The 13,173-nt window shown below is 54.6% G+C and overlaps 1 protein-coding gene across 1 annotated transcript in view; it reads left to right on the forward strand.

Annotated features, from left to right (window-relative positions):
• The window catches only part of b4galnt4a (beta-1,4-N-acetyl-galactosaminyl transferase 4a), a 136,163-nt gene extending 123,439 nt beyond the window's left edge, over positions 1-12,724 (forward strand). Inside the window, exons 12-21 of the mRNA XM_030366359.1 lie at positions 1,248-1,348; positions 1,629-1,702; positions 2,164-2,342; positions 2,391-3,817; positions 5,170-5,570; positions 7,080-7,233; positions 8,284-8,356; positions 9,824-9,977; positions 10,319-10,445; positions 12,437-12,724. Coding sequence (XP_030222219.1) covers positions 1,248-1,348; positions 1,629-1,702; positions 2,164-2,342; positions 2,391-3,817; positions 5,170-5,570; positions 7,080-7,233; positions 8,284-8,356; positions 9,824-9,977; positions 10,319-10,445; positions 12,437-12,554 — 2,808 coding nt within the window. The 3' untranslated portion in view covers positions 12,555-12,724. The remainder of the gene's footprint in view (positions 1-1,247; positions 1,349-1,628; positions 1,703-2,163; positions 2,343-2,390; positions 3,818-5,169; positions 5,571-7,079; positions 7,234-8,283; positions 8,357-9,823; positions 9,978-10,318; positions 10,446-12,436) is intronic.
• Positions 12,725-13,173: the final 449 nt, after the last annotated feature.

A 13,173-nucleotide genomic window follows, 5' to 3' on the forward strand; every position in this document is an offset into this window, starting at 1 on the left:
CCATTAGCGCCATCATCATCAGCAACACCATCAGTATCAGCACCATCACCATCACCATCACCATCAGCACCATCACCATCAGCACCATCACCATCAGCAACGTCAGCACCATCACCATTAGCAACCGTCAGCATAAGCACCATCAGCATCTTCTCCTGGCGGCAGCGGAGGCGCTGCTCTGTGTGTGTGTGTGTGTGTGTGTGTGTGTGTGTGTGTGTGTGTGTGTGTGTGTGTGTGTGTGTGTGTGTGTGTGTGTGTGTGTGTGTGTGTGTGTGTGTGTGTGTGTGTCATGTCTGTGTGTTGTTGTGCGTGTGTGTGCATGCGTGGGTGTGTGTTTGTGCGTCTGCGAGTGAGTGGATGCACATACGTTCATAAATCGGGTTGTGATTAAATGGGTCTGCCCCTCGGAGCCGAGCCCCTCTGAGGGTCATTAGGGGGAGTGTTTAATTACTGCCGCCGTGTTCCTACTGTTCGCTCAAAACAGCACATTACATCCCGGCCGCATTGTTCACATGATTTACACTGAAACCCAAAGCCTTTAATTAATGTAGTCAGATCGAGCGCTGCTGGTGGAGGCCGCTCTCTGCTGCCCTCTGCAGGTAGAATCGTGTTACTGCGGGTGCAAACCGCTCCCAGCTGCGTGAGGCTGTAGCACCCGTTTTGATGGGGATTAGACTAATGGAGCTCACAGCAGTGGAGATACTAAAACACCAGGGAGAGACACTTAAAAGGAAACGTTGCATTACACTCCGTACATGAATCATCAGCGTAATACGTGATGTCGTTCAGTCATTAAACCCAGAATTTGGATTGAAGAAGGGAGGATTTTTTCAAAAATGACAAACAAGTTGTATTTTGAAGCTGACATTGTCTTTGCATTTTACATTCAAATTCAGGGCGTTTAGCAGACGCTTTAACCCAAAGAAACGTACAATAAGTACATTTGTCAGAAGAAAGAGAAACAAATTATCACTGTCAGTACAGTTAGGATGTTCATAGAACCAAGTGCCAAGCACTAACAATCACTAGGTTAACCCATTCCCCGTGTACAACAAAGATATATAGGGTAAGATGCTACACAACGCTACGTACCATCTTTAAGTGCAGGGACGTACCGCATACAATAAGTATGTACATGAAGTACGGGGTACGGGGGAGTAAGGGGCGACCCATTCACCGTGCGCTCTGTCCCGCGGTTGCTGGGCGGGGTTTGTAACGGTACCCTGCGTTGTGCGTTGTGTCCCCAGGTGTACCTGTCCTTCGTCTACCCTAACGACTTCACCCGTCTCACCCACATGGAGCGGGAGAACAAGTGCTTCTACCGGGAGTCGCCCATATACCTGGAAAAGTAGGAGTTAGCCGACGCTGTACTCTGTGTGAAGCGCTATGAGCTCATTACGATGTTCTGGGGCCGGACGGGGCCTTGTTATGTGAATGAGGTCGGACGGGTCCGTTGATTGGACAGGGCCGAATCATGTGACCCCTCTCCGAGTTTGAGGCACTAATGTGCGTGTGTGTGTGTGTGTGTGTGTGTGTGTGTGTGTGTGTGTGTGTGTGTGTGTGTGTGTTTGTGTGTGCGTGTGTATGTGTGTCTGCGTGTGTGCTCGTGTGTGTGTGTTTTCTTGTAGGTTTGGTTTTTACAAGTACATGAAGATGGATGAAGAGGAGGACGACAGGCCGTTCTTCTTCCCCAACCCAGACGGTGGGTGCTAATGAATGGATGCATGTACACAAACACACAGATAGATACACAAACACACACATACACACACACTCACAGATGGACAAACACACACACACACAAACACTCGCAGATGGATACACACAGTCACACACACACACACACACACACACACACACACACACACACACACACACACACACACACACACACACACACACACACACACACACTCACAAATAGATATAAACACACACACACCCCTGCACACATGTCATGTACACACAAACAACTCCACACACACCTGCACACACATGTACACTCACTAACCTGCACAAACATGCACACACAAACACCTTCACACACACACACACACACTCACCTTCACCCACACCCACACACAAACAATCACACACACACACACACACACACACACACACACACACACACACACCTTCTCATCGTCCCCCGTGTGTCTCCAGACTTCCTGGAGGAAGAGGAAGCGGTGGATCCCGAGGACGAGGTGGAGATCGTTGGCACCCCGCCCCCGAGGAGAGCCCCGCCCCTCCACCAGGCAGGCCACACCTCCAGACCCGCCCACCATCGCCCAGCCTCCCGCCCCACACCCGCCTCCAGGAGGAGGGGCCGGGCGGAGGAGGAGGTGGGGGAGGTGAGGGCGGTGGTGGAGGGGGAGGAGCCGGGGGAGGAGAAGAAGGAGGAGGAGGAGGAGGAGGAGGAGGAGGAAGTCGTGGTCCGCAGTTTGACAAGGGTCCGTAGCGAGAGGGGGATGCCGCACCCCCAGAGGGACCAACAGACGAGGAGGGCGGAGGGCGGGGACTGGGGGCGGGACCAACCCCGGGGGGGAAGGACTCCGGGGGTCCGGGGCAGCAAGGAGGAGGAGCCTGAGGAGGAGGAGGCGGAGCCTGCACCGGACGGGCTCCGCTCGCCGGAGGACAGGGTCAAAGGTCGGTCGCTTACCTGGCTCCAGCCCGCCCCCCCGGAGCAGCGGCTGGTCCAGGGGGGCGGAGCCGAGGGGGGAGGAGCCGAGGTGGAAGACGGCGATGGGAGAGGCGAGGCGCCCGCCAAGATCAGCCGGGCGTCCATCTTGTTCCCGCAGAAAACCTCGGCGCTCTCCGCCCTCGCCAGCCGGGCCAAGCGCATCCTGGGCAACTCCGCCCACGGCAAAGCCAAGCCCCCCGGCGACAAGCCGGCGGAGAAGCGGGACGAGAACAAGATCTATATCACGCGGCCGCGGCCCGCCAAGGAGCGGGAGGCGGAGCGGCGGGAACGCCGGGAGGAGAAGGGCTGGCGGCGGCCCCGGGAGGTGTTCCCGGGGGTCTTCCTCTACCAGAACGGGAAGACCACCCGGCTGGTCAACCTGGGCCCCAGGGCCCGCACGGGGGCCAGACTAGCGGGGCCCAGGGAGAGGGTGAGTGCGGCCCAGCTGTGGCCCAAGTCCGCCCCCAAAGAGGGACGGACCGCCCCCCGTAACGGGACCGCCGGCCGACACGGGGCGGCGGGGCAGAGGGGTGCCAGCAAGGGGGCGGCGGCGGCGAAGCCTCCAGGGAGGGGCCCGCGGCGAGGGGAGCGACCGGCCCCGGGACGGGACGCCGCGGGCCCCGCCCCCGGTCGGCTGAGCAAGGCAGCCTCGTCTCCCGCCCCGCTGTCAGAGCACCCGGACACGCCCCCGCCGCCGCCGCCGTACGCCCCTCCCCGGAGTTTCAACGCCTCCGACCTGGGGGGCGGCGGGGAGGTCCGGGTGACCTCGTACCTCCGGACCTCGGAGATCACCGAGTCGCAGAACCCGCCGGGGCCCGACGAGGCCGACCTCTCGGAGGCGGTCCCCGACGCCGGCCGGAACCGCTCGGCCGCGGCGGAGGGGGAGTCGGACCCGGAGGCGGAGGAGGGCGGCGTGTCGGACTACAGCTACGAGGAGGTGGAGGCGCGGCCGGGCTGGGCCGAGGAGAGCATCAACTGGCAGCGCACCTTCTCCGTCAACCCCATGGACTTTGAGCTGCTGCGCTCCGACTGGAACGACCTGCGCTGCAACGTGTCGGGGAACCTGCAGCTGGCCGAGAGCGAGGTGGTGGACGTCCTGGCCCAGTACATGGAGAAGCTCAACGAACGCAACGGAGGGTGAGTGGGGGAGAAAAGGGGGAGACATGGGGGAGGAGGGGGGGGAGGGGGAGAGAGGTGGGAGGAGGGAGAGAGCGAGGTGGTGGACGTCCTGGCCCAGGACATGGAGAAGCTCAACGAACGCAACGGAGGGTGAGAGACGGGGGAGGGGGGGAAAGGGGGAGATAGGGGAGACGGGGGGGGAAGGGGGAAAAGGGGGGGACCAAGGGAGACGGGGAGACTGGGAGATGGGGGAGACGGAGTAGACAGCAGAGGTGTGATGGAGAGACGGCCGGGCTGGGGGAGAGGCGGGGGAGAAGGGGAGTGGGGGGAGACGAGGGAGACAGGGGAGAGGGGAGAAGGGGGGGAGAGGGCACGGCAGAGGCGTGATGGAGGAACAGCCGGGTGTGCGGGGGTGAGATACGGCACGGCCGCCTCCTGACTGCGTCAAATGTAACCGCCGACGGGGAGCTAGAGTCGTTTCCCGGGGAACGTTCCGGTCACGGCCGGCCGGGCGCGCCCAGGTTAGGGCCAACCCCTGTTTGCTAAATATCATCTTCTGCCGCGGTGCTTAGCAGCCCCTGCAATGCTATTAGACTAAAGTAGCTTTCCTATCGCCTCCCCGCTCTACTTCTCCCCTCGATCGCCCCGGCGGAACATCGGGTTCCTCCCGTTCAATGATGAGTGGCGGCCCGTCGGCTGTGGCAGAGGCTGGCTCCCAGCCCCGACATGAAAGCTTAATGTGTTTGAATCTGGTGCAGCAAACTCACAGTCGGGGGACTGGGGGTGAGGGGGAGGGGGAGGGGAGGGGGGGGAGATCAGGTTTGCTCTCTTCTTTTTCCTTGAAGAAGGAAGGCAGTATTTCACTCTCTGCCCTCTTTTGGAGTATTTTTAAAACGCAGCAGACATGTAGTCGGGAGGATAGGCAGGTGGTGAGTCAATGCTGCTAACCGACTTATTAAATGGGAGAGCAACATTCGGCCATTTTGAGACCATTACCAGAACAGAGCTCAGCCCTAATGGCAGCGACCTCGGGTTCGATTCCTCACCGTGGTCCTTGGCTGAATTTCCTTTCTCTCTCTCTCTCTCTCTCTCTCTCTCTCTCTCTCTCTCTCTATCCCTCTCGCTCTCGCTCTCGCTTTCGCTCTCTCTCTCTCTCTCTCTCTCTCTCTCTCTCGCTCTCGCTCTCGCTCTCGCTCTCTCTCTCTCCCTCTCTCTCTCTCTCCCATTTCTTCATGTCTTACTCATAGTATCTTCAAGAATAAAAAGCTAAAATAATGCTAAACTAAATAAAAAAAACGAAATAAAAAACCTCCATTCTCCCCCAAACCCCCTCCACCGTCTGACGGCGCCGCCTCCCCCCGCCCCCCCAGGATCTACACCCTCCTGCGGATCATCAACGTGGAGAAGCGGCGGGACTCGGCGCGGGGCAACCGCTACCTGGTGGAGCTGGAGCTGATGGAGCGCGGCCGCAGCGTGGTGCGGCTCTCCGAGTACATCTACCTGCTGCTGCACCGCGGCCGGCTGGGCGACGAGAGCCTGGAGAACACCGACCCCGGGGGGGGGCTGCCTCCCTCCGCCGGCCCCGCCTCCGCCCCCGCCCCCGCCCCGGGCCTCATCACGCCCCCGCCCGCCCCGCCGCCCTCCTCCTCCACCCGGGCCCCCGCCAGGCCCGGCGCCACCGCCTGGAGCACGGCCTACGCCAAGCCCCTCCTCTGCCAGCCCGTGATGCTGGAGTGGAGGAAGGACGTCATGGTGCACTTTGTGGTCCCAGGTGAGGCCGCCGGGGGGCCCTGATGCTGGGGTTCTTATTGTCGTCGTTGTGGTCGTTGTTGATCCAGTTCATGATGTGTCCTTATCTTCTATTGTGTGTTGTACGTCCTGGCACTTAATGTACGCACTTAATGTACACTTTTATGTTGTACACTTGATGTATGCACTTATTGTATGTTGTTAGAAACAGTACTCAGCATTGTGTAGCAGCCTTGTTGTACGCAGGGAATGGGTTAACCTAGCGATTGTTAGTGCTGGGCACTTGGTTCTATGAACATCCTTACTGTACCGACATATATATACATGTACCGCAGTGAAATATTTTGTTTCAACTTCACCAATATGTTTATCTTCTTCAGTAAGATGAAGTCCCCCAGTAGGTTAAGCCTCACCACTAACTCCTCCTGATGATGCATGTTGTTATTCATCCAATAAGCCACTGGGCTATCGGGTGAAACAAAGTGTTTTCGGTCTCTGTGCAGTTTGAACTCGAGCACGGAGTGATTATCATCATTTATTCCCTTTTAAAGACGCCATATTTCCTGTGTGGATGTGCTGGGGCTGCGATCCCAGCAGAGCTTTTCATCATCGACTAGCACGCCGGTGTTGTTGTTGTTGTTGTTGGGGTGTACTTAAAGTACTGCTGTAAAGCAAATTGCCCCTCGGGGACATCAAGACGTACTGGACCCTGAACAGAATCCTCCGAATCCTGCGTGTTGCACGCTCCAGGGAGCGCTGAACCCTCGACTGTATTCGATGGAGAGAGAGCCCCCATTTGGAAAACGGAACGGAATAAAGAAAAGGGAATTTTTTACTCGTTATGCTAATGCAACCTGATTGTGTCACATGCTCCCCGGACTGAATAACTTATTATTGACCTTCACTGTTTATTAATTTTTCGAGCCGTGAATCGGACGTGGTCTTCCCAAGTCACGATGTTACGAACAGGCCACTGCATTTCAAACATGTGCAATGCGGTTCCACTTTGAATTAAACACGGCGTCTCTAATCCGCAGAGATAGAGAGCACCGCGGGGCTATTCGCTCCGGGACGTCCACATAAATGTGATATATTGTGCAGGCTCCGTTTTATGCTCTATGCTCCCTGAGTGATTTAATACGAGGGTGAGAGATTATTCTAGATCTGCTCCCCTCCTCTCCACTGCTCCGCTGTGCGTAAGTCAGATTTATTCAACCCTGTATTAATATTGATAAAGGGATTTTGGGCGGCTGTAGCTCAGGAGGTTGAGCGGGTTGGCTGGTAAACAGAAGGTTGCTAGTTCGATCACCGGCTTCTGAGTTCAACCATCTAGCTGAGTGTCCCTGAGCAAGACACCCCCACCTGACTGCTCCCGATGAGCTTGATGTCGCCCTGCGTGATGGATTTCACCGTCGGTGTGGGAATGAGTGAATGAATGGTTGTAAGTCGCTTTAGATAAAAGCGTCTGCTAAATGTAAACGTAAATGATCTGGTTCTCACTGCCGCCCACTCTCTGCTCCGCCGTGCCCAGTGAAGAACCAGGCGCGCTGGGTGCAGCAGTTCATCGCCGACATGGAGAACCTCCACCAGCAGACCAAGGACGACAACTTCAGCATCATCATCGTGGACTTCGAGAGCGAGGACATGGACGTGGAGACGGCGCTCCGGGAGAGCAGTGTACCCCGGTGAGTGATCGCCGTACCCCCTTACACGGCCAGAGTACCCCCTTATACGACCGCAGTACCCTCTTATACGACCAGAGTACCCCCTTACACGACCAGAGTACCCCCTTACATGACCAGAGTACCCCCTTATACGACCAGAGTACCCCCTTACATGACCAGAGTACCCCCTTATACGACCAGAGTACCCTCTTATACGACCAGAGTACCCCCTTACACGACCAGAGTACCCCCTTACATGACCAGAGTACCCCCTTATACGACCAGAGTACCCCCTTATACGACCGCAGTGCCCTGTTATGCGACCAGAGTACCCCCTTATACGACCAGAGTACCCCCTTACACAACCAGAGTACCCCCTTATACGACCGCAGTGCCCTGTTATGCGACCAGAGTACCCCCTTATACGACCAGAGTACCCCCTTACACAACCAGAGTACCCCGGTAACTTACCGCCATACCCCCTTATCCCAACACAGTACCCTGATATATGACCGGTACCCCGGGAAATGACTGCAGCACCCCCTTACATAAACAAAGTACCCCGGTAAAATCCGCCGTACCCTGATAAACGACCACAGTACCCTGATAAAATAAGTGAGTCACTTTTTACATGGTTTATATGGTCGTTTTAGTGGTAGACAACCCAACCTGTTAAGCTCCAAGCCCTTTTCTTGTGCCAGTCCTCGTCTAAAAGTCGAATGGAAAACAAGAATAGCCGTACGCCTGTCCGGTTTGCAGGCATGGGGTTTGTAGCCGTGTGTAGATTAAAAGATGGCCACTCAAAGACATATCCGGGAACCTGTAACTACCACCACTTCAGAGTAGACTAACATAAAAAGGGGCTTAACAGGTTGAAGTAGATGTCACGTATCAAAGTGCCGTGTGAATCCCACACCGATTCCCAGCGGCTCTGACACAATGGTGCGGCTCAGGGAACGGCTCCTCAGAACGCCCAGAGTGAGATCGAATCTGGCTCACTTCCTCCCCGCCGCCGGAGAGAGGGGGTGTTAAGTGTGTGACTGGGGGTTGTGTGTCTTTGTGCTACCACAGATACGAGTATCTGAGGAGGGAAGGGAACTTTGAGCGGTCGGCCGGGCTGCAGATCGGAGTGGATACCATCGAGGTGAGAGGAGGCGGCGGAGGAAACACTCTCTGAGATTACAACGTCAGGACACTGGGTCCCAGAATCCAGCCTGCAGCCCCGAGCCGCGCTGCAGGGGAGAGGGAAAAGACAAAAACACACACTTTGAAAGGGACACGAGCGCATGCACACACACACATGCGCACGCACACGCACTCGCACGTGCACGCACACGCACACACGCCACACAAACAGAGGAAACCTTGCCTTCCATATTACCGGTACATATAACACAGAAATGCAATCTCACACCTTTTCATCCTAACACCTTCACACCTTCACAACTGCACACACACACTAACACACTCATGCACACACACACACACACACACATACACACCACTTGACATACGCACAAGCAAGCATACACACACTCCTCTCTCACACTCAGACTCACACAAAATATGTGTCTCTCTCTCTCTCATTAGCACACACACATTCACTCTCTCACACTCACGCATCCACACACACAAGTACAGACACACAAACACACACATGCACAGACGCACGCACACACACACAGAGTGTGGGGTCTAGATGAAGAGAAACCAGTCAGAGGGACCATGTGTCCCTGATGGACAGAAAAAAAGAACACTATGCATTATTCATCAGTCTCCGCTGCTTCACAGCCAATGAAATGCTTCCTTATTTTGCCTAAGTCCCGTCCACTCCCTCTGGACCCTCCCTAACCAGGCCGCATGACAGGATGACAGAACCAGACTGACAGCTAGCTTCCTGTCAACTCATACACACACACACACACACACACACACACACACACACACACACACACACACACACACACACACACACACACACACACACACACACAGATCCTCCAAAGGCAGTAGGGTGTGTATGTGTCTGTGTCAGCGTTGCCACCTTGAAATGACGGCTCTGTCACTCATCCATGATGACGCAAAGCATTATGGGATGGTGTTGACATTGATACTGATCGGGGATCTCATTGCCCTTTAATCCCAAATACTCAGAGGGATGCACACACACACACACACACACACACACACACAAACACACACACACACACACACACACACACACACACACACACACACACACACACACACACACACACACACACACACACACACAAAAGGCCTTGGAATTTGTATACACATATATATAATAATGTGTACGTTTATATACAAACTCTATATTCAAATACCGGTATTTAAATATGTATAAGGGTAAATATACAGTATGTATACATGATATCACACCTCCTCCACATCCTGTGTGCAGCACCAACCTGAGTGATACAGGGAGCAACAAGAACTGACTTTAAACTAGTAGTCACTGTGTGTGTGTGTGTGTGTGTGTGTGTGTGTGTGTGTGTGTGTGTGTGTGTGTGTGTGTGTGTGTGTGTGTGTGTGTGTGTGTGTGTGTGTGTGTGTGTGTGTGTGTTCGTGTGTGTGCTGCCCCCTGCAGGACAGCCACAGCATCGTGTTCCTGTGCGACCTCCACATCCACTTCCCCCCCAACATCCTGGAGAGCATCAGGAAGCACTGTGTGGAGGGCCGGCTGGCCTTCGCCCCCATCCTCATGAGGCTGGGCTGTGGCAGCTCTCCGCTGGAGCCCGATGGTACACACACGCACACACACACACACACGCACGCACGCGCGCGCACACACACACACACACGCAGGTCCTTACAAACACGTACGTACACACGCACGCACGCACGCACACACAGCAACACGCGCCCACAAACACGTACGCACTCACCCACACGCACACACACACTCGCATACACGCTTAAACACACACACGGTTACGTACATGCACACTCACACATGCACCCGCACTCACACAGGCACGTACTGTAACACACATGCACACACTCACAAACAATGCACACACTCTCACCCTCTGTCTGTCTCTCGCTTTCTCTCCCCCCCCCCCCCCCTCTCTCCCCCCCCCAGGGTACTGGGAGGTGAACGGCTTCGGCCTGCTGGGACTCTACAAGTCGGACTTCGATAAGATCGGGGGGATGAACACGGAGGAGTACAAGGACCGCTGGGGCGGGGAGGACTGGGAGTTACTGGACAGGTGAGTCCCTGTGAGAGGGGGGGGGGGACTGGGAGTTACTGGACAGGTGAGTCCCTGTGAGAGGGGGGGGGGGGACTGGGAGTTACTGGACAGGTGAGTCCCTGTGAGAGGGGGGGGGGGGACTGGGAGTTACTGGACAGGTGAGTCCCTGTGAGGGGGGGGGGGGGACTGGGAGTTACTGGACAGGTGAGTCCCTGTGAGAGGGGGGGGGGGGGCTGGGAGCTACTGGACAGGTGAGTCAGTGTCTCCGTCCACGTTGGGGGTCCATGGGGGGGGGATTCCGTGGTGCTTTGAGCTCTGTGTGTTCTTGCATTGCGGGGGAGCGCTGTTTTCGACTGTTGTTATCGTGGATGTTGGTTTGTAAAGCCAAGCATTGATTCCAAATGGTTAAGTACGATTTGCTCCGTAACTGGAATTGAAGGCTCAACCTTGGAACATTATCGACCAATCACGATCATGTATCAAACAATCATGTGGTATAAGGTTTGTTAAACGGTTGATGTGAGCAGTAGGAGAAGTATTTGGGACGATTATTCTGAGACAAATACTGAACTGATCTGCATCTGAGAATGCCTGATACATAGTGTTTGTTCATCGTTAAAGAGATACTTCACCGGTGGGAATATGAAGGTTTTATGAATTAAATAATTCAATGTATTATAAATGTGAAAAAAAAATTGAAATCGGTTCATCCTAGCCTGAAAAAAGGCAGAAAGAGTGTTTTCATCCCCGCCCCGCGAGCTCCCGCCCCCTATCAATCCTTATTGGTTGAAAAATGTTCCACCAAAAGTGTGTTGTAGTCCTCGGCCCTTCTAGCGGGACAAGAGGTTTCTCCCGAAATGACGTCAAACGCGTCATTTGACGTCATTTCGGGAGAAAATTAGATGAGAAAAAATGGGCCAAGGGGAGACTGGTTTAGACTGATATTTATTTATATATTTATTTATATTACAATAGCGATTTTATAATGATAGAACGCCGGTTCTAAATGGGTGAAGCATCCCTTTAAGGGTTTGTTTGACTAAGGTGTCTTTCGAGGAAATAAAACAGTTTGATGAATACCTTTTACCTCTTCAAAGACTTCAAGCGCCCCTCAATTTGAAAGTGTTTCTTTCACAATATGTCGACAGAGATCCGCCACTCAGAAAGCACTTTGAAGTTTGAAGTATGACAAATAAAAAAGGATTTATTCAAAAGTATCTTTCGCTAATACACCAGTCTTTTTACTAATGTAGAATGACTTCTTGATGCATCATGCAATGTGCTGATCAAAGCAACCCTTGCATCAACACAATGCATAATACATGACGTGTTGTTCGTTGTAAACATGAACTGTTAATGGGTGGTGCAAGAACTTGCTTTACTTAACTTATGCCATCAACTATTCGCAAATGTGTATCTAGTCCCTCTGACTTCATGATCGATTGTCAAGGGGCGTCATCAACCTGCCCAAAATACACCTGGATATAATTGGATAGACAACCAATCAGAGCAAGGAAGCGTGTGACAGTCGACACATCAGCGGCAGACATCTTGTTCACGGAAACGCCTCCTCTGTTCTCGTATCATCCCCGCCCCTTAGTAGGTCAACTGTTGTGAATGGCCTGAACCCAGGGGCGGCCCCAGCACATTTGGCGCTCTAGGCGAGATTGTTGAGGGGGGGGGGGGGGGGGGGGGGGGGGGAGGGAAGTTTGCTAGTTCGACCCCCAAGTGTCGAGGTGTCCCTGAGCAAGACGCTTCGCCCTAACTGCTCCTGACAGGCTGGCTGTCACCTTGAGTATCTGACCTCCGCCGTCGGTGTGTGAACGTGTGCATGAATGGGTGAATGGGAGGCAGTATTGTACAGCGCTTTGAGTGGCCACTGGTTAGAAAAGCGTTTTATTAATGCAGTCCATTTACCATTCAAAGCCCCCCCCCTAGGGGTGAGCGCAGAAGCACCGCCGGGCCGACAGGCCGTTAACGTCTGCCCCCTGCGTTGTGTGTCTCCCCAGGGTGCTGCAGAACGGGCTGGAGGTGGAGCGGCTGCGGCTGAGGAACTTCTTCCACTACTTCCACTCCAAGAGGGGCATGTGGAACTCCCAGAACAAGAAGACCCCCCCCAAGGGGTAGCACCCCCCCCCCCCCCACCACCACCACTACCACCACCCCCCATACTGCCGGGCCCAGGGAGACCGCCCAGACACCTGCACAGGGGAGGGGTGACGGACCCTGCCTTTGAGAAACTAGAGACATCAAGCCTTTTCTACGGATGACTGTTTCTGTCACCAGGGAAGGGGGGGGGGGGGGGGGGGGGGGGGGGGCTGGACTTAAAGACGGACGCCACAAGTTGTCGCCTCGCCTCACTCCGACCGACTGATGGGCCGCCGTACTGGGAAACGGTGGTCTCTCTCTCTCTCTCTCTCTCTCTCTCTCTCTCTCTCTCTCTCTCTCTCTCTCTCTCTCTCTCTCTCTCTCTCTCTCTCTCTCTCTCTCTCTCTCTCTCTCTCTCTCTAACTCGCCCACTCTCTGTCCATCCACTTGTGTGCATATCAGAGGGACTGATATGCAGTTTTGTGTGTGTGTGTGTGTGTGTGTGTGTGTGTGTGTGTGTGTGTGTGTGTGTGTGTGTGTGTGTGTGTGTGTGTGTGTGTGTGTTGTGTGTTTTTAATGAAAGAGCACACACCTTGGATCGAACAGGGAGCTGTGTGAAAATAACCTAAGATTAGGTTTAAGTTTTGGGTTTTATTCC

Source organism: Gadus morhua, chromosome 9 (genome assembly GCF_902167405.1).
Source record: "Gadus morhua chromosome 9, gadMor3.0, whole genome shotgun sequence".
Lineage (NCBI taxonomy): Eukaryota > Metazoa > Chordata > Actinopteri > Gadiformes > Gadidae > Gadus > Gadus morhua.